This window comes from Bemisia tabaci, chromosome 1 (assembly GCF_918797505.1).
Source record: "Bemisia tabaci chromosome 1, PGI_BMITA_v3".
NCBI lineage: Eukaryota > Metazoa > Arthropoda > Insecta > Hemiptera > Aleyrodidae > Bemisia > Bemisia tabaci.
This window is the reverse complement of record NC_092793.1, coordinates 15,272,387-15,294,117: the sequence shown is the minus strand read 5'-3', so window position 1 is coordinate 15,294,117 and position 21,731 is coordinate 15,272,387. Positions and strand designations below refer to the sequence as shown.

Sequence of the window (21,731 nt, the reverse complement as noted above, 5' to 3'; positions counted from 1 at the left end):
ATAAAATAAATAAATGAATTTAATAGAGAATAAACAAAAAATTCAAAATTTTAGTATATTGACTGATATATTATTTTATGATAGGAATCAAGCGGCAAGCAACGGCTTGCTCTCGCTGCGAGAGGATAACTTGACACTCCCCAGCACAGAAAGTTCCTTCAAACGGCATTGAAGCAACACGCGTTACTTCATCATTGGAGGTACGTACGAGTAGCATGACTAATTAACTAATACTTATTGCCTCTCTTGTCGAACAAAAATAGGATCATTACATAGTGTTTGCTTTGAGGTTACTACCTATGAATTCGTTCGAGTGCGGTTCGGTTAATGCCAGGCGAAGCAAATCAAGATGATGTACTCATCGACGTCAAGTTGTAAATTTTTTTTTATTTCACTCATTTTTTAAGATTAGGACTCTGAGGCTTTCTATTTTTTAGAACACGATGTAACATTTTATCATTAAAGTAAATTAAGATACTTTAATGTGTTTATAATACTTGAAACCATCCATATTAGCCCTAACTAATGTTTGTTTTGTTTTTTTCAACCGATTTAGAGTATTTTCTTTTTTTTCCAAGCTAAAGTTTGAAAGATTAAGCGTAATAAAATGTTTAAGAATGCTTATGTATAAAAAATATAGAATTAAGAAGAAATGTAACTCACTCACAAAAATCTCGAGTGTTTTTCGAAGAAGTATCAGGCTACATTAGCTATTTCCAAAGTAGGTAATATAAATTTTTCCAAGAGAGCTCTTAACCTTCCTCACGGAAAATTTCAGAGAATTCGCCTTATGGAACAGAGGAAACTCCTTGCCATTTTTGGTAAAATTCGTATATAATCTTCCTTTTGAAAAAAAAAAAAAAATAAATAAACTCGCTGACAAAGAAAACAAGGGTATACAAAACAACGATCAAATTATGCAAAAAGAAAAAAAAAATCTTATAAAAATCGGACATAACAATTGACCAGAAATTGATGCCTTAAATTTTGAACCGACGCGACGGTGGCGCTCTCCAGCTGTACCCAAGGTGACGGGCTGAAAATATGCTCTCAATCGGATCCACGATTCCAAAGCCCTTATCATTCCCGTGTGAAAAGGGAGGGTAGGTCAAAGAGTGCCAAACTCCTAGCTGCAGTGTTGCCGAGTGCATCTCAAAATCACGGATGTCCCGTGCGTCCGTATGAGGGAATCGGAATTTTTTTCAGGTGGCATGACGCCTAGGGCCGTAAAGAGAACAGGATTTCACAACTTGAATGGGAGCATGTCTTCAGAATTCACAACTCCGAGGGTGGTCGCCTCAAGTGTTGCAATACCTGAGAGGGTTGGCAACCCTCCCTTGTACCTTGGTTAATCCCGTAGTTTTTTCGACCACCCCTTCCTGTGCGCACTACTCACACGCTGCCCCTCCGTTCATTCAAAAATTCCTCCCCTGGCTGTCATTCTTGCCAGAATAGGCTGAGGAGCAGCGAATTGCCCTAATTTCTTTTTTTAAAATGTATGGTTTTTTCGAACAATCTTGCAACTTTGTCAGTTTCACGTGTGTCATCTCGTTAGTTAGTTCGTGTGTGAACGCTTTTTCTTCGGGAGGGGTTAAAGTAGAGCTTTCAACAGAGGTGTTTTCATACATGCATTAGTTCAGGTTCACTCGCTCCTTCAATTCGCTCGCCTAGATTAATTCAATGCAGGGCGTAAGGCTAGAATATTACTAAAATATCATCGTTAAATACAGCTTTTGCTCCACTGATAACTTTGTATGAGCCTATTTAAAAGATACTCCGTCAACAGAGGGAAACATCTGAACAGATAAAATTCTCTTGTTAAACGAGGGGTGGCAACGAGAGGCCAAGATTTGAGGCACTAAACGGAGCCATTAGTGCTCATTTTCAAAAATTCACTAAGTTACAGCCGGCCTTTAAAGGTCCTCTGAAAAAAAATTATTATGATACACTTTTTTGACGTGTATGAACTTCAGTTCATAAAAAACTTACATTAAATTACTAATATCTGAACTTCCTGAAAAATGAACTTGATTTTATGATCTACATTTGAAAGAAACGTGAAACCGTCGACATGGTTACCTAGTGCTAATAGAATAAATGCTAGATATCTAAGCCTCACTCCGTACGCGTTTGAATGGCGTCGTTCAAAAACGACGGTATTCCGAAAACACTCTGTCTTGGACGACAAAAAATATGTTTTCACATCACTCCTCTCGGATGAACCATGCAGAGTCTTTTTATTTTTTTTCGACTTTAATTAGTAATTTTCCCTCGATACTGGTTTGTTCCTCATAGAGGCATGCAAAGGCACTCCGCATGTAACATACTCCATAAAAAACCACGATTGCCAAAAACCAGATTATTGTTGCCGCGTGCCGCCACACATTTAAAGCGTGCCATTGACGAAGGAGTGGAGTGCCTTCTCGTGCAAAAGGTTAAGGTATTGAATTCGAATTAAATTCGTCTTCAGACGTACTTTACAAAAAACAGAACACTGTAGGCTATTTTTTCGCCGTAATGTTAAAGTGTGAAGTTCATAAGAAAAAGGGTGATATTTTCCTCTGTAAACAACCGAAAATTAGGTTTCGAGGGATACTTAATTTTCAATTTTTTTCCCAGAAATGACCCCCTCCGCTAGGGAAAATTTTCTAACCCTCCCCCCTTTCGCCCATGCACCTCCTCCCCATTCACAACAGAGGCTCATTCAGAATTAAGATAAGCATGCTAATTTTTGAGTGCTTTCATATTAAACCGAATGTCGACAAATCATCGCGTGGGGGGCGTAGTAGCGCGGAGCCGGCGGTCGACCGAAAAAACCGAACGGTTCTCATCGGAAATTATGTCGGCGGGGGGAGGGGGTGTTCAGGATGGAAACGAGAAAAATGAGAACGAAGTCGGTTCGGTATCAGATCTAGGAAATGATACTGCATTTGTGGCGCGAGCATTAATGGCTTTTAACACTCGCGAGATCAACATCTGCGGGAAGTCGCTGGCTTCCGGGGATTGTCCCGTAATGGATCAGGTGATCTCGAGTTAGCCGAGGAAGAAGAAGGATAAGAATGAGAGAGAGGAAGAAGAAGTTTTTATCTAGGATCCGGATCGAACACGGTTAACCAAATTAATCGAGTCTAATTCGGGTCGGAGATCACGCTCCGAGGGTGACTCCACTAAAATCAGTGATCCTACGATGGGGCCCCACCGATATTTCAACTAGATACTAATTTTCGGGCCCGGGTGTCGGTGGTTTTTAAATTATGTCACATTCGGCGGGTAAATATTTGTTCTGGTCGCACGTAATGCTGACAGCTGTTCTTTATTTTCTGTCTCTTCCTCTGGCGCTCTGCCGCGACAACGACGCCAACTCACGGCTTCGATCCTTCATATCGATGGCCCAAGTGCGTGACCACGTAACTTCCTTCATAGCGTTCTTCTAAAATTTTAGCTCCAATTTTACTTTCTCGGAGAAGAAGAAAGAATATTAAGCTTGAAATTTAAACATAATTTATGCTAACAGAGGCGAAAATTCAGGAAAGTTTTCCAGAAATTACGTTAATTTTTCCGAAGAAACAATGAAGTAAGTCATGAAGTCTACAACATTGCAAACAGAGATACGCGTTGTTTTTGGCCATGATGTCCTCTGCAAGTTGAATTGTATTTAAAATCAGTAAAAACTCTCCCACATAGAAAGGAACACCATTGCAATGTAAGGGTTGCGGTCCAAATGCCGTGTTATGCAGGGCAGGATTTACCTACTTGCCGCCCATGGGCCGCCTGTATTTTGCCGCCCCCTTCTCATTCGTTTTGAAACATCAAAGTGAACGTGCCAGCGAGGGAAGGATGCAGAGGACGCGTTTACTTGTGTTGGACACATTTTTTGAGAAAGCCCTGTCAACACTATGCAAAAGTTCACGGAACTTTGCGCGAAAGCTAAGTTCCGTAAACCTATCTCTGTGTGGACAAGGCCTTCCATTCATCAGAAATGAACGAAAAAATTATGAAAGAACAAACATAGATGTAGTTGAATGATTTTAACTCCGCCGCGCGCCGCGCAGACTGCACTGTGTTTGGCGCAATGCGTGAAGTATTTCGACAGTCTTGTAGGCGCTAAGCATTTCACGCTGACCGCAGATATGAATCGCACATGAGCAACGCACTGTGTTTGATGCAATGCGTGAAGTATTCGTGCAGTCTTGTAGGCGCTAATATGTGTTACATGCCGACCGCCGCGCCGAGACGAGGGCTTCTCCTTTTCATCTCAAGTCCTCGTCATCATTTCTCTCTAAGTCGCGCCGTTCAAGGCTAAATTGCGTGTTTGGTTTCTCTCTTAACTCGACTAATTAAAGGTGCTGTCTCTTGTATCACTGAAAGACGACAAAATTAGAAATTACTATACGCTCAGGAAATGAGAGATTTTGTTGCCTTTTCTCGTTTGTAATTTTTTTTCTAAATTCGATTTTTTTTATACCTACATTTAAAAAAATTGCAAAATTTGCCGCCCCCTAGATTTGCCGCCACGGGCCGCGGCCCATGCGGCCATCCCTTGATCCGGCCCTGGTGTTATGTGACTCACGGAGGCGCGCCCACCGAAAGGCTATTTCAGCCTAAATATGTTTATTTTAATTTACCGCGGTATGCTAAAGGGATAGTGCGGTATTTCCGTGAAGCACCATGGAAGGAATTTGCATTACAATTATAGGTAAGGCCAAGAACTCTCAAAAAAGAAAATAAATATCATTTCAAATTATGTATTTTCTTATTTAACCATCGTTGTGGTACAGACAAATGTCTGGCGTACATTGAGATTCGGAAAAAAGCTAATGACTGTAAAAACTAATTGTTAGTAGCTATTATATACTATTTTCATACTTTTCCGATGGAGGATGAATTGACATCGTGAAAAAATAACATAAGCCATGAAGGAAAAATGTATGAAACTTTCACAAGCTCACTGTCAAACCAATAAGAGTAATTACTGAGCAGCACTCAAGTTTCGTCTGCCTTTTTATGAATTGTATACCTACGGGACTCTTGCGAAACAACCATATTCTCCTTCTCTTCTGCTGCCATACGAACGACTAGGGCATAGCCCTGTTTGTCAAGGCATCTATAGTATCCAGCACATTGAATCATAATTTTCAAATTTAGCATTCCAATGAATTAAATCATAAATATCCTAAAAATGTAAAATCGATAAATTTAATGGACTCGTCAAATCAAAGAAAAAACCAGTAATGAAATATTCAATCATCCTCAACGAAGAGAGCCAGCTTGTGCCCATCTCCTCGGCGGTTGTCTAAGGTAATTTTTTCAGTAAGTGTTGACCGATCCTACAAATTTTTGCTCGTTTCTCTTCATCTATTCGGTCAACGTGCTCATACACATAATCATGCTCTCAGACCAATTCAACCTAAATCTCATTTGTGAATTCGTGACTTTTCCGCGGAGTGAAGTCGGAGTTCTACATTCACTTTCTTACGAAATTCATCACTGATCGACTCATAAATCGCGGTTGTCAAAGTTGAAGGAATTTTACTCTGTGTGAGCACTCCGAGTTTAATCAGCTCACTCAATCTTCCTTCGTTTGCTAACTGACTACATTCAATGTGCTTTTGCATCAAGAAATGGCTCATAGGAACCCCGGTTTCAAGTAAAGAATTTAAACACCACAAATGTATGACGATTATAATTTTTCTCGTCCCTTCAGTTAATTTCATCCCTTTCTCAGATGGTATTAACCCCCCGAAGGCGAGGAAGGAGAAATACTGGGGAATGGTGAATTTTCCGACTTTGATAGGCTCTTCACTTGTGCTCGGACCCTGCTTGCAGAAGTTGATGGTCCAATACTCTAGTTGTTGTCGGACGGCAAAATGTGGGAACAGCGAACACAATAGGAAACATATGTCTGCTTCAGGGTTTTCAGAGATCACTCTGTATCTGGTCTCGAGACGAGAGTATTCTGAATCACATCTTATGTCAGAATCCTCACGGATTCCTAAAGAAATGAATTCCTTTATTTCTTGAACAAATTCCTTCATGGAAATTTTCCTCGCTGACGCTATTTTGACAAGAAGGAGCATGGCTTCCTCTGGCTTCAAAATTGCGAAAACTAAGAGCAAGTTTGCTGGCAGTGTGTGAATATGGGTTGGGTTCATCATTCAGTGAGGCATTCAGAAATTCTCGCGCAGATTCGACGGACAAAATTTCAGAGAATCTTTCAAGATCCGATTTTCTTGCATTTTGACCCATTTTGTAATAATGTTTTTGGTCACAGAATAAGATCTCGTTTTATTAGGGTGTTTTCCTCTGTAACAGATAAATAATAAAAATGTCATTCGTAGCATGTATGGGATCTGAAATTTTACGTACAACTTGAGGCCAGTTTGATTAGACTAAAAAATTTCAAAATTCAAAGTTTACGTTTCTCCAGGGAAACATTGAAAAGAAAAACTGATTTATGCGGCCGTTATGTCTTATTGTTTTATCTCATAATTAATGATAGTCCATTTGGATTTATGCTCTCTTGGTTGTAACACATCAGAGTGACTTTATTTTCCTCAATTTTAGTCCATTATAGGAAAATTTTCAAATTGAGAGGGATCAAGTCTCTCCCTTAACTCCCAAAATTGAATTTATGCCAAGTTTTGACATTCTGCCATTTTCACCGATTTTCGTTAATTAATTTGGATGCAGATCAGAAATAAAAATTTATCGTAGTTCTCCCAAAAAGTGGACTTGTATCTTTTTGATTTTGTATGCTTCATCTCGTAGTTTTCACATAAAAAAGAAGTCCTACATTTATATGTGTGCTTTAAAGCAGCAAATTTTTTGACGCAAAAGAACTTCGTGATTTTGAGTTTTGGTAAATCAAAAATCACGCATCGAATAAATCAACGAACTGAAAGTTGGAAATCGGGGAATATGCATGGTTTGCAAACGTGTCGAAAAGAAATGTTCAAAAATACTGAATGGAAAAATACGAATTAAAGCACTGCTATACAAAAATTCCATGGAATTTTTTGTACCAAATGACAAAAAATTTTTGATTGTAAAACAGTGATTAAAATTCAGCAGCAGTAGTTGTAGCACAGTAAAATTTGAAAGAACTGTCGGACAAAAAGACAATAACGAGTCTCATTACTTTTTCCTTCCTTCGCCATTTGCTGAATGTCATGCCGTGTGTTTAAAAGGCAATGAAAAAATCGAATTTTTCGGCACGTGAGTCATTACTGCGCAAAAAGTTGAAGGGAAAAAATAAAAAGCCGCGATAGATATTTTTACCAAGAAATAAAGTATCTAAACAATGAAAAAATGCATGTGCGCACTTACTTTAGATTGATAGAGATGCCGCAGTACAGGAGCTTCAGTTTGACACACAAAGCTTCACTGACTACTAGAAACTTCCTAAGGCGGTTGTATTTATTATCAAGCTAATTATCTCTGTCCTAAGAAACGACTTGATCAAAACAAAGATTATCAACTGAACCTTGTAATTGTCGTTTGTATTCAAACGCATTTCTGTTGATGAAATACTAGTTTTATTTTTGAGTGACTAGGTTACATTGAAACACGTAAAAATTGACATCAATGAGACAAATAATTCTAAAATATCGTAAGAAAAGCGATAACTCAAAACAACGCAACGGGAGGAACAATGCATTGAGCGTAAAACAAGGGAAGAATATACGAAGTTGGGTTCGAACCTAACATGCAACTATTTTAACTCTGCGGTGGGCCGGATTGCATACGCTCCATTTTGCGGGCGAAATCTGAGATCTACCAACAGCTTATTACGCGCACTTGCAACGTGCGGTGATCGTCTTGCGTTGCCTTAACGTTACGCTATTTTGTTATTGCGTGTTAAAGGAGAGGAATTTACGTCACAAACGGGACAAGGAAAGAATGGGGGGGGGGGGTGGGGGTCAAAAATGCCAAAAAACTGATTTGTGCGTAATTCATAAACACTTCTGAAATACAATTAGAGAATTCTGCTCGATCGGTATCCGATCGGTATCCTATCTCGATCGGTAGGAGCGTGATATTCATGACTAAAGTTCGAAACCACGTATCTCCATCGCGTTTTTTTCAAAACTGTTCGCCTATTTTATTTTAAAGAGGAAAAACAAGCCAACTTTATAACCCGAAAATTATGCAGAAAGTCTGGTAATAGAGAGGAAAAATCAAGAGAATTTTCAAGAAATTACGTTTGACTAGTTTTCTAAAGAAGAAATAAAGTATTGCAGGAGGTTTGCAACGTGGCAAATTGATATAAGTGATTCCTGGTTCCGCGTTTTGGCCATTGATATGAAAAAAATGAATTACGTGCAAAAGATTTGTGTGCTACATTATGCTTTTTAATTCAATTCATTGCAACGCAGTTTTTTTTAGCATTTAAGTCCAATTTTCTCATTTTTTACTCTTTTTTAATTTTATTATTTTAAAATTTTATTGAGCCATCTATACAGGTTCCGCTGGCGGTTTCGATTAATCAGTAGTTTATAGTATGGGTTCTCAGCCCAGTTTTTTTGTGGTGGGGCCCAGAGCGCGTTTGTCCCCTGCAGCGTAGGAGTCTCTTTGCAGTGCAACCATCTGGAAAAAGGAAAACCAATCGGGTTGGCATTCCAAAAAAAAGCGAGGTATATTCCCATCGATTCCCTTTGTTTCGGACACGGCTAATTGGCCGCCGTGAGCACCTTCAACGGTCGTTGAGGAAAGTTGAAAGTTACACTGATGACATTCGTTTGTGGTGCAACAACGGTGGTGGCTTTGTAAACCCGTTTCGGCCTCGCTCATTGTTTTTTTGACACTCTCCTCATCCCAGCGCACAAAAAAAGTCGAAAAAAAACCTCACGATGTGGGGTTGAAATGACACAGTGTTGCCACACAATTCCTTAAATTATAAATAAAATACCGCGGAATCATCCTAAGTGAGAGGCAGTAATTGAATTACTTTTTGCAATAAGGAACTACATCTCTGGTTCTTACATAAAATCACTTTTTTGCATAGGGAAACCGATGACACATATGCTGTTTCTAAAATGAGCCAGAAATAGTGGTTCCATAGTGCAAAATTTGGTCCTATACTCCGATTGTTCTCAAAAATTATTTGATTTTACGCAAAAATTGATTGACTTTAATTGGTCACTAACTGCAGCACCGTGGAGAACTCATGTGCTGCAGTTAAAACGTAACCCATCGAAGCTTCTATCATCAGTGCTTCTTATCCTCAGTAATAAATCTTTGATGCGAGTTTGATCTTTTAGTAAGTTGTAAGGAAAAAGTCGGATGCACAAATATTTTAACAAACACTTTTATGATATGGAATAAACTTGTTCAAATTTAAGCAAAATACATACCAAGCCCGATTGGATTATTGAACTGGGGTTATGAGTGCCTAAAAATTGAATTTGGTCAACCTCTATTTCCATTTAGAATAAGTTAAGAGTATATAAGGGTTAGATATTTTCCGTCTTAAATTTCTACTTTATCCTTTCTTTAATTATGTATGTTTTTGGTGGGAATATCATACACAATTTTAACACTACCTCATAGCGCCTGCTGGATTACAAAATAATATTAACTCTATTCATGCATATGTTATCATTTACGGAGGTTTTTGAAGGCAGTATTTTCAAAAAGGCGATTTTCCAAGATTTATGTCAAATTTGGAGAATTTGATCTTGATTTTGACTTGATTTCTTCTACTGTACCAAAGAATATTTTAGACAACTTTTTGTGTGGATAAAGGGCGCCAAGTCGCATTGTAATCTGTACCATTTTTTGACTTGCAACTCGAAACCGCCACGTCATGACGCTGATATTATCTGGACGTTTTGTGTCCAAAAATTTTCTAGGAGCCGTGTGCTCTCGAATACGAGGGATTTATCGGAGAAAGCGGCAACGGTGGATCGGTGCGGCGGCGGCGCCCGTCTTGCACGGAGCCGGGAGCCGCATTCGCCGGGCTAATTTCGAATTAATAAGCACACTTCCCGGGCAAGAAAAATAGAGGAATTTAAAGAAGAATTAATTTTCATTAGGCACGCTTTGACATTTCAAGCGCGGTGATTAGCCAGAGAACAATAAAAATATTAATTCGGGGATTGAAGGGCTGCCGAGCCGGAATGCAGCCGGGAGGGCGCGCAGCGGGGCGGGGAGCGGGTGACGGGGAGGGGGCGCGACCCCTGATCGGGAAGTTTTGAGTGATGACAAAACTCTCGACTTGTGTTGCTTGGTCCTTTACGGTACGAGCCGAGCCTCCAAAGGCCCTTTGATCTTTGCTGTTGGCACCGCGCGATGATGGACACGCTGTTTTTCGTCAAAATTTTTGGAAACATTAAAATTTCAAACAACCGCATTTCCTAGCATGGTAAAATTTGACATCATTAAATTTAAAATGTGGTCGATTTTTTTAAAACTTTAGCACTGTAAAATGTGTGCAAATTAATTTGATTGCAATTATCAAATCTAGTTATTAAAAAAAAAAAAAAAAAAAAAAAAAAAAAAAACCAACGACAACAACAGTTGAAATGTTGGGATTTCGCACGAGACAAAAGCGAGGGAAAAGTTAATCGGAAAGTTGAGAGGGAAATTCGAATTTCCCTAACCAATGTAAACTAAAAACGCCTACAGCTTAGATCGGAGTTCATTTGAGTAATTTTATAGTAGCGTGAATCGTGTTCAGCGTAAACTTTTGGTCAGAAAACATGTGGCAGAATGTTTAAATTCGTATCTTGTCTACTGATCCACTGTCTCGAAGAACAGTCTCAAAGCAGAAAGAAAAAATATGATTTTAATGGACTCCCATTAGACCAGAACCCGGACAATGCACGTAACACCCTTTTCTATACTTTAACAATTGTGTTCTTCCGTCCTATCGCCTCTCTGTATTACTCATCTCAAACTTGCGCTAGAATAGCGTACGAAATAAAGTCAATTGACCTCCTTTTCTAAAACGCCCAAACTCCTCCCCCTTGAGGACTAAGTTTCCAGTTCTTTCTTTCTTCTTTTTCTTCTTGATGGAAACTATGCGGGTAGGCTCCTCCTCGTGAATAACCGGAGGGATCGGGGCCAAGGTCGTGGATTGGGCAACCCTGGAGCCCCTTCGTCCCGAGGACCCGGGAAGGGGGGGGGGTTGTGGGTTAATTAATCATTCGTGGAGCACGGGCCAAGATTGGTCGATGCTGATCTGGCCACGCGACTAAACGCTCTCACCTCGATCCGGGCTCCGGAGATCCACCACTCATCGCTTGCCCGCGACCCGATTCATTTTTCTGTTAATTTGACGTTAACAAATTACCCTCTCTATTTAAGTCGTTCCGTTCCGCCGAAAAATTAATCCTCCTCCTCCCCTCCGTCCATGCCCCCTCCCCTCGCCGCCGGAACCGACCCCCTCGCCGCTTTGCTCAGTAGCACCTTGCGATATCCTCATCTTCATTTGTTTCTGAATCCTTCTCATTCAACGCACTACTTTTCTTTATTTTAACGAATGGAGAGAACAGGCGAGGGGTACAAGAAGCACGCACTTGCAAGGAGCGCCAACATTTTCTCGGATTTCTTTCATTCATTTCAACTTTTTAGAGATTAACATCTTCATTTCACCTCATCTTCCTTTTATTTTTTCTTCCTCGACCTTCCTCCTCCTCCTCCTCCTCCCCCCTCTTCTTCCTCCCCTTTTCCTCTCCATGTCCTTCTCCGTCCTTGTGATCGACATCTTCATCGATCATCATCACCATCTTCTTCTTCTTCTTGTTTTTCTTCTTCCCATCCTCCTTCTCCCTGCAGAGAATTTCTCGCAGATTCTCATTTTTTCCACTGCTAATTCTTTTTTCTTCTTCTTCTTCTACTCCTACTTCTCCACCTTCCTGTTCTATTAAATCACCGGTGATTTGATGACTTAACTCAACAATCATGCATTACTTATATCATTTCAAAATTTACGAATTCGCTTGTTTTTTTTTGCCGGAAAAACCAAATAGACCAACACACAGTTTTAAATTTTCTTGGATTCTTTTTTACCACTCTATTGTCTTCTTGTAAAAATGTCAAGGCAAATTTTTCATTTGTCTCCCGTGTAAAAATAAAATATGCACGGTAAAACGTTGCAGAGGTCCGTGCGGATTTGGATGCAAAAACGGGTACGCACAATCATGCTCGTGAGATATTAAGTCTTATCATACACGTAAGTATGTCGAACTGTTTTCCTCTAGCATTCTTTTTACTCTGCTAGTTTCTTTTCTTTTTTTAAATTTTTTTTTTTTTGTTTTTTTGTTTTAGAAAAACTAACTGTAAGGAAACCCGGAAAGAAGTACGGTTCAATTGTGTTCGTTTAAAAGATAACAGGTATGCTAAGCGGGTCTTTTGACCCTGTGGGGTTCTTGAAACCTTCAAGCGAGGAGACTCGTCAAAAACCAAAAATTTTACTGAGATGCACTCATACAGAAGAAGCAGCAGTGTACAGAATTCCCCGCAGTCTTTGTAAGCACGCTGTCCCATTTAGTGTTTTGTAAGTACTTAAGCTCTAGACAATATATCGATATCTTAAGTGCAACACCACGTATCTCAATTGCGGTGTTTCCACTCCTATTATATTTTTTCGAAGAGGAACAAGCCATTTGTACAGTTCGAAATCTACGCAAACTTTTTTGTGCTGACAATTAAGAAAAATCAAGGAACTTTCCATGGAAATACGTTGACTAGTTTTCCAAAAAAATATTAAGTATGACAGAAAGTCTGCAACATCGCAAATGGAGATATGTGGTTTCACGTTTTGGCCACTGATATACCGCGCTAAAGTTTTTCCCATTTGTGAAAATAGTGTGTGCAGAAAAGCACATAAATGATCGATTAAAGTAGAGTAATCTGAATTCTCTGGTTTTTAGAGGCACGTTTCGAAAAGAAGAAAATACTAAAACAGTATTTCAAGAAGTTTAATCTCAACATTTTTGTTTCTGATTCAGTCAGGAAATATAGCCACTAGACATTATTTGACAAACTTTTTTGATCAACGTGAATCATAACTAGAGTATTGAGTACTCGTAATTGTCTCATGAATCTATGTTCGTAATTTATGTTGATAATATTATTAATTAGATCGAATTTAGAAAAAAGGAACCAGCCTGATTACAGTGTCTTCAAAATCGTGCAACTTCTTTTTTCCTTTGAAAAATATTAAATATAAGTTCAGTATTAAAATGTACACAATTATTTTCCATTAAATTAACAATTTTTTGGTGGGATCCAAAAAATATTTGCTATTTGGGATATTTTTAGAAACTTTTAATTTTCCTTCCTGTGATTTAATTTTACTCATCTCAACAAACAGAAAAAAACCCTAGTAACAGAAATAATAGCATTTTGACCGAACTCTATTTTTCTACTGCTAAATATCGTACGTAAGTAGCCTTCAAAATTTACAACTTTTAACACCAATGATGTGCTTTATGAGGGAAAATAATGTACGGTATCAACTAAATCAACTCAATTTCATCAGACATCGCCTACTTTTTTCTCGTGTTCATTTCCTCGCAAGAAAAATATGCAACGCCTTAAAATTTTGGTCAGCATATGTTTCATACCCATGTCACCATATCCAATGAGGAGTGCACGGATGGTTTGAAGACATTCTGCTTACTTTTTTTGTAAACATATTTACCGTCAAAGTGAATTAGACAAGGTGAAATACAGTTCGGTGGCTTTCGATTATATTCGTCCCAAAATGTGGAATTTTCTATCGAAAAACCTAACACTCTTTCACCGAAAGCTGTGCAAGTGGCCTTTTAATGCAAAAAGGCTCTTCGTGCGGATTAATTAAACAAAAAAGAAATAGAAAAGAACAGCGATTGAAATGCACTTTCGCGAAGGACAAGGAAAGTCCTCACTTGCGTGGGGCGCGGTGCCCAGCATTTATTTCAATTCCTTGCCGCATTTCTTATTTCCATTTAATTTCTTGGAGATCACTATAAAGTTGGACTACATTTTGCAATTTGGAACTATAAATTCTCGCCCGGTTTAAAAACAACGTATGTGCCATTAGTTTCCCTATGCACATAAGTGTTTTTTCAGATGAGCCAGCATTCATAGCTCCAAATTGCAAAATGCAGTCCAGTTGTTCCCCTTCTCCATTTTTGCTTCTTCTTCGCCGACCTCTATATTTCCCTGTGCTGCCTCCGTTTCTTGCTTCTTTTCCTCTTTTCCGCCTTCTTATTATTCCTCATCTCCTGATCCTTCCTTTTGATCTTCTCATCCTTCCTCTTGCACTTCTTCTTCTCTCTCTCTCTGAACTCATTAGTTTGGCGGAAGAGGGGGGGGGGGGCGCCAAATTTACTCTCTTAACGGCCCTGTATACACTTTTCCCTGGAGCATAAACTCAAACATGTGTGACATGCTGCCAATCGGAGGCAACAAAATTTTGAGCCGGATCACTAATATTTTCGTTGTTCCAGGCAACTGGACGATCCCCAAGAGGATGCTGCGATCGACTTTCATTCCCGGCCTGATCGGAGCCATTGCGCTGGCGTCTTCGGCCTCAGGAACCGAGGAAGGACTCCCCAATTTCCCGAAGGATGACGGCTTCCCCAGCAACGCTCCCCCGGGATCCGACAACGAAACAGAGATCTACCAACGCGCCTTCGGGACCCGGCCGAACGGCGCGCCGGCCAAGAACCTGACAGAAGACGACTTCACCTCGCTCCAGATCATCGTCTTCACCGGGATCTTCGAGGTCGCTTACTTCGTCCAGCTCATCTACAACATCACCAACAACGTCACCGGCTACGAGATCGACGACCCCGACGAACGCAGCAAAACCATTGCCGAGTTGACCGCGATCCAATCTCAAGAGGAAGTCCACGTGCTTCAGGCCAGATACCTCTTGTTGCAGAACGATCGCGACCCCATTCGGCCTTGCCAGTACATCACCCCCGTGAGCAACCTCAAAGATGCGATCCGCACCATATACAAGGCCACCGCCCTCCTTCTCGGCACGCTCCAAGAAATTATATACCGCTTCGGGTTCGATGCCCGCGAGCTCGTGAAACCGAGTTCGGCGATCTCGGAAAACGAAGCTGAGCAGGCTGCTTTCTTCCGTCAGTACCTCGGTTATACCCCGACCTCAACCCCGTACCTCACGGGCGCAACTCGGAGTATGGCTTACTCCGCCGTCCAGCAGAACTACATCATGCCCGGCTCTTGTCCGAACAGCTTTGAGATCGAGCTTCCGATTTTCGGTGTGCTCGGCATTGTGGCATTCCCGGATATGAGTAGGAAGGACAATCAAACCATCCAATTATTCGTGCCTGGCCACGATACGAACGTCATTGACGGCTTGAGCATTTGCTACGCTTACCAACAGAACGTCCCGCCTTGCGAGTCTCTGACGGATGCGCACGTGGATCAGGGTTACGTGTACTTTCTGGCCAACTATCCGACCGCCTTGGACACATTCGGTCTCAAAGGTTTGGTCATTGGCGTTTTGGTGAACAGCACCGACAATGTAACGGATGTTGATAGCTTAGATCCATACATCTTATATGGCCCTTTGTTGATTGCAGAAAATTGAGCCATATCAACAGCATTAGATCGAAGGCGTTTACCAGAGATGAGAGGTTTTGTAATTATCGTAACGGTGGCTCATACGAATCAAAGCAGTCTCATTAATGAATGGGAAAATTAAAATTAATTATTTTTAAAATATATGCGTGTATGTCAAATAAAGTGCGGTGAAGATTATTAACTACCCAAACACCTTTCATGACAAATGGCAGGCCAGGCCTGTCCAAATATGTGTCAATCAATTATTTTGCAATTATTTTCTCATTTCTTCGAGAGTCATTTTTGAGTGCCTTGGGATAAAAACATGAAAAATGAAGAAATGACAGTTGGAGTCCACATTACAAAATTAAATGTGTGTACTGGGTTTTTCTTTCGAAAGGCATGTGCTCAGCAACTTACCCACAGCTTGCCGTTTTTTATGACTAGTAACTACCGGCATACTTATAGAGATGCTGCATTTCAAACTTTTTATTATTATTATTATTTTCTTTTTAAATATATAATGTCAAAATTTATGAACCATCTATAGATTACGTCACGGAAGCATTCAAAATGTTAGATGCACCCCTTTGTCACGCACCAGTCACGCATGTGTTCCCTCAAGTTCACATTAAAACATTTTACCAATAATATCGTGCAATTTTAAAAGAATTCACATTTCAAAAAAGGAGTGAAAAATTTGACTTTGCAGCACATAATTCGTGGTGTCTCGCTCACACAAATCCGTGCTCAGATGACCCTCAGACCCCACAAAGTGAAATGTAATTTATGGACGCTCTCTTCTAATAAATCTGTACACTTTAAAATATCAAGCGTTCCAACTGGCATCCATGCGCCCATGATAGGAAACAGTCAGCTGTACAACGGGTGCCTCTACCGGAAACAACAGGTTCTGATTCCAGGATGAAACTGACACTATTCCGGTCCCAATCGAAATGGAGCAATTTTGGTCACAAAAACGTTTAAGAGCTGGAAGGAGGGGGAGGGGAGGTGGTGCGAGCGCTGATCGCATGTCCCGCTAGAAACCCTGGGGAGGAAACGTATATCAATGTGGACAAGGAGTTAAACGTTTATTTATCAGATAAACACACAATTTATCGTACGTGGCCAGTTTTGATGACGGTTTACTGCAATTTAACAGCGATGGCTCTGAATCGAGAAGCACCTAACTTAGCCCCAAATTTACACCATTCCTGAATGTATACAGTTGTTTACGATCGCTTTAAAGACAACGCTTTAGTACGCATAACTACCTCAGTTTCACATGATAGCAAATCTGGTAATTCTGTAACTTCTTTAAATAGAATGACTTTTGGTCTTCACTCCAGCATTAATTAAAATAGTTTTTTATCACGTCCATAACTACGATATTACGGTAAATTTGCGCAGCCCTCTTGAATTTTAACACGGCCCCAAACCCATCTTAGCGTAGAGAAACAGGCAAAATGTGGCCCCTAATGAATCGGGAGTAAAATAAAACAGTGTTTGAAATCGGACCTTTTGCAAGGGATTAAAGTGAAAAAAAAATTCTTCAAAAAAAATTAAAATTACAAAAGAAAATATTTCGCAAGTTTTGAAAAATTTAAAGAGAGTTTGTGGGAATCCCAGTTGGTTTTCTTTCGAACTTTTTATTTTTCGCAGTGAAAAATCATTCCAATTTTTATGATGCTACGTTAAGAATCTCTTTAAAGATATCTTGATCACAATTTAAACCTCGTGAGGCCTCCTAAGGAAAGGGGCTGCTTAAGGATCACAATTTAAACCTCGTGAGGCCTCCTAAGGAAAGGGGCTGCTTAAGGATCACAATTTAAACCTCGTGAGGCCTCCTAAGGAAAGGGGCTGCTTAAGGATCACAATTTAAACCTCGTGAGGCCTCCTAAGGAAAGGGGCTGCTTAAGGATCACAATTTAAACCTCGTGAGGCCTCCTAAGGAAAGGGGCTGCTTAAGGAACGACATGGTGTGTCTGTGTGTGTTCGTGTGAGTGTTAAGTGAACGACTGTGAATAAAACCCTCAGAATCCATCATAATGCAAAACTCAGCAGTTAAGTAACAAAAAGCGTCCACTGCCACGCTCTGAGTAAAAACTTCACCCCCAAATCCAAAATCCAGCGCTAAGATTGATGAGCTTTTAACCCCGGGGTCATTCGCAGCGGGGGTCCTCGTTTGTTTGAAAAGTGGGGCAAAGTGGTCGTCCCGAGGCTTTATCGGTGAGAGATGTCAAATTAGTCAGGGATCCGCTGGGAACGGGGTGAATCCCAAGCACACGTGTCCGGGAAGACGCAAAAACCGCGCCGTTGCGTAAGATGTGTGTTGGACATACGCGGTTTTCGCTTCGTGGATAAGCGCGGCGGTGGTCACTCGGAGCTGAGCTAAGTTGAAGACGTGCTCCTGCAACCGCGGCCCGCGTTGGTTCATGTGCAACATAAACTGTCTTCAACTTGCGGTCATCCCGAGAGTGACCCGAAGCGCGGGGCTCTACGGAAAAGTCTGCGTTGTTGTCATGTTTTTCGACCGGATTTGCATTTTACCATTTTAGGGAGAAGTTCCGGGAGTGTGGTCAAAGCAAGGGAAATCACCACAGAGACCCTGATTTTGCTCTTCACTGGAAAAAAAAACACATTGGATCTAGAGTCCAGACTCTTAAAAACATAGACAAGAAAAAGTACTCTTGATTCAATCAGAATCTAGCTTAAATCAAAAACCAAGCCTCTTAATTTGGGCGGATTTCGTTTTGATTCAAGCAAAAATCCTTTTGAATCAAGAGTATTTTTTCTTGTCAATGTTTTCAAGAGTCTGGACTCTAGATCCAATGTGTTTTTTTCCAGGGTTCTACAGTGCAAAAGTGATTTTAAAGACCCAGCATTTTATCATCGGAGCAATACAAGTCTCCTCGTGAAAATGACTGCTTTCTTTCAGCAATCCCCAAAAAAGAAAGAAAAATCCTAGAGGTGAGGAAGACAAGTTCAAAGTTTAAATATTAAACTAGGTCTCCGGCCGTCAGAAAGTTTAAACTAATGTTATGAAGCTTCAAATTTCCTTTCCGATGACAATTTTTATTACTTTCTTCATATTGGCGCAAAAATTTATTAATTCGTAAGCAGGTTTCCTTTAAAAAATTGCCTATCCCTCATTTTTCGCAAAAAAATGTTACTTACCTGCTTCATCTTCGGAGGACTCATTTTGCAAAACTCTCGGTTGTTGCCTTTAGTAAACCTAATGAACGAGTCTCATTGTATATTCCGACAACTTTGATTAATGATGGTACTCAGCCGATCAATGTAAAAAGGGCGGCAACAGTGCAAGTTCACTCACTTCGAACCACTCCGAGAAAGCGGCTCCGGAAGACTTAATTTGTTTAAGGGTCCGAGCTTTTCGGCCGCGAACGTAATTAAACGGTCAGTCCGTGACGGAACTTAACGTGGCGTTAAATAAGGGTCTGACCGCCGCCACATCCCTTCGGGGACCGCCGCGATAGAAAATGAAACGCATCATAATTTCGCACACACCTTTCAATACAACCGCCGCCCCTTCCGGTGCTGAAAATTAACTTAGCATACTTGGACGTATATCTGCCAAACGGAACTATGTGCATTAAAACATGAGCCTTGAGACCCATAAGAATATGTACATAACAGAGCTCACGTCATAATGCACATAGTACTGTTTAACAGAACTACGTTCACTTAAGTGACGCCGAGCCCTTTGAAGGGATACTACGGCCACGGCCAAGGGCCACTCGGAGTAGATTAAATTTCATGGTTAACTTAATTATGGGTTCATCCGTTCGTGAAATTTGACGGCGATGACCGTCCAAGGGTTGGGGCGGGGGGGGGGGGGCGTCTGGGAATCGGGTCCCGAAAAATGACTCTCGCGCGTGCTCTGAAACATGAAATATGCAGAGGGTGCTCCGGGAAGTGGCCTCCTGAAATGACCCAACTTAGCCGACTGTCCGGTCACCTTCCCCGAAGGCTCGTTCTCCCCGAGATTTACTCGGCGCAGAGGAAACTCCAATCACCGGAAAACTGTATGGTGTAATGGACATTTGAATCGTTCGATGAACGATGTGGAATAATGCTGGGCAGTCGCGAAGGCCAATCGTCACCTGCGCGAAAAGCAAATAGATGTGTAAATAGATATTTCCCTACAGATAGACAATTCAAAGAGGAGAAAAAGAAATTGAAGCTATCCTATTGCTTGAATCGGGTGGTTTGGACTGAGGGGGACTATCGCAACCACCCACTTCCACCAATAGAAACGCTCCATTTTCTCCTATTCTTCCTTGCCCGTCGCTTGGTCTATCAATTGCAATTATCAGCATGAATAAAGAAGGAGAGAATTAAAACATGGGTAAACAAGGCTAAAACATTAAAAACACTTAAAGGCATCAGGACTTTTCGAGCTGTTACAAGCTCATTTTCTGCTGCAATAAACACAAAAATAATAAACGATTGAGTGGCGACCTGACCCCCGCCGTTATCACGTAACCACTGGAATTCAGTCCACTGAAATTCAGACTTAATTCTGGTGGTTACATGATAACGGCTGGGGTCAAGTCGCCACTTAATTTTTTATTTGTTTTTTGTACTTTTTGAAGCTGAAGATGAGCTAGTAACAGCTCGAAACATCCTGCCTTTAGGGCCGGATTAAGGGGGTGGCCAAATGGGCCGCGGCCCATGACGCCAAATGTAGGGGGCGGCAAATTTTGCTATCTTTTTGAATGTATCAAAAGTAGAGAGGAAAAAATCGGATTCAGAAAATAAATTACAAACGAGAAAAGACGACAAAATCTCTCATTTCCTGAGAGTGAAAGTATAGTAATTTCTAATTTTGTCGTCTTTCGGTGATGCAAGAGATAACACCTTTAGTTAGTCGAGTTAAGAGAGAAACCAAACACGCAATTTGATCTGGAACGGAGCGGTGAGGCGGTCGGCATGAAACGCATAACGCTTTCAAGACTGCATGAATACTTTACGCATTGCGTCAAACACACTGCGGTCAGCAGCAGTCGGCTTGAAACGCATAGCGCCTACAAGACTGCATGAATACTTCACGCATTGCGCCTAACGCACAGCGCAGTCGCCGGTTCGCGTAGCGCCTACAAGAGTGCACGAATACTTCACGCATTGCGCTAAACAGTGTGGTCAGCAGCGGTCGCGGTCGGCATGAAACGCATAGCGCCTACAAGACTGCATGAATACTTCACGCATTGCGCCAACACAGTGCGGTCGGCGCGGCGATGGAAGTTAAAATTATTAACCACATTTAGGTTTGTTCTTTCATAATTTGTTCGTTCGTTTTTTTTAAATGGAAGGCCTTGTCCAAACAGAGATGGTTTTACGGAACTGAAATTTTGTTAGTGTTGACAGGGCTTTCACAAAAAATGTGCCCAACACGAGTAAACGCGTCTCATACACCCCTCTCCCACCGGCACGTTCACTTGATTGTTTTTCTAGATCGTATTCGACAGATCACACAGGTGAGATTATATTGATATCGATTGGTACAATATGTAACCACAGCCTCAAAAGTCAATTTAGAAATCTAAAGTAACGGGTCTCATGTGACCGAATTTTTAGTCTCTCGAGTACCAAATGGCAATGAAAAGTGAAATTGTTAGGAATTTTCTCATTTTCAGCTTTTCCAAATTAAATCTTAAAATTGTTGTTTGGAGTTATGTTCTATTGTTTTGAACCAAACGATACATCGAACCACTGTCGAATACGATCTATTGATGTTTCAAAACGATTGAGAAGGGGGCGGAAAAATACAGGCGGCCCATGGGCGGCAATTAGGTGAATCCGGCCCTGCCTGCCTTTAAGTGTTTCAATGTTTCAGCCTTGTTTACCCATGTTTTAATTCTCTCCTTCTTTATTCGTATATTTGGGCTATGTTTTTGTGCTTTATCGTTATTATCAGCATGCAGGGCCGATATTGAACAGTGAAAAGATCACTTTGAACTTGAGAACCCTAGACTTTTAAAATGAGGTCATATGTTTTCGCAGAAGTTAAAGGAGATGCGAGATGCGAGCCTCTAACATACTCCGACCTTAACACTGATTGTTCCGCGCAGCAGGTATCCAACCTAATCGGAGCAGAAGGCTGTCAAAACTTCATTACGATCACGCGGAACAAAATAGCCGAGAATACTATACCTTTTAGGAAAAACAACGTATATTAAGCTGGG

The 21,731-nt window shown here is 40.8% G+C and overlaps 1 protein-coding gene across 1 annotated transcript; it reads left to right on the top strand.

The window, feature by feature from the left end:
- Positions 1-12,274: 12,274 nt before the first annotated feature.
- LOC109038095 (uncharacterized) lies at positions 12,275-17,111 on the top strand. The gene is made up of 2 exons (XM_072306544.1): positions 12,275-12,499; positions 14,439-17,111. The coding sequence occupies exon 2, from the start codon at positions 14,462-14,464 to the stop codon at positions 15,551-15,553; it is 1,092 nt and encodes a 363-aa protein (XP_072162645.1). The 5' UTR covers positions 12,275-12,499; positions 14,439-14,461; the 3' UTR covers positions 15,554-17,111.
- The last annotated feature ends 4,620 nt before the right edge of the window (positions 17,112-21,731 follow it).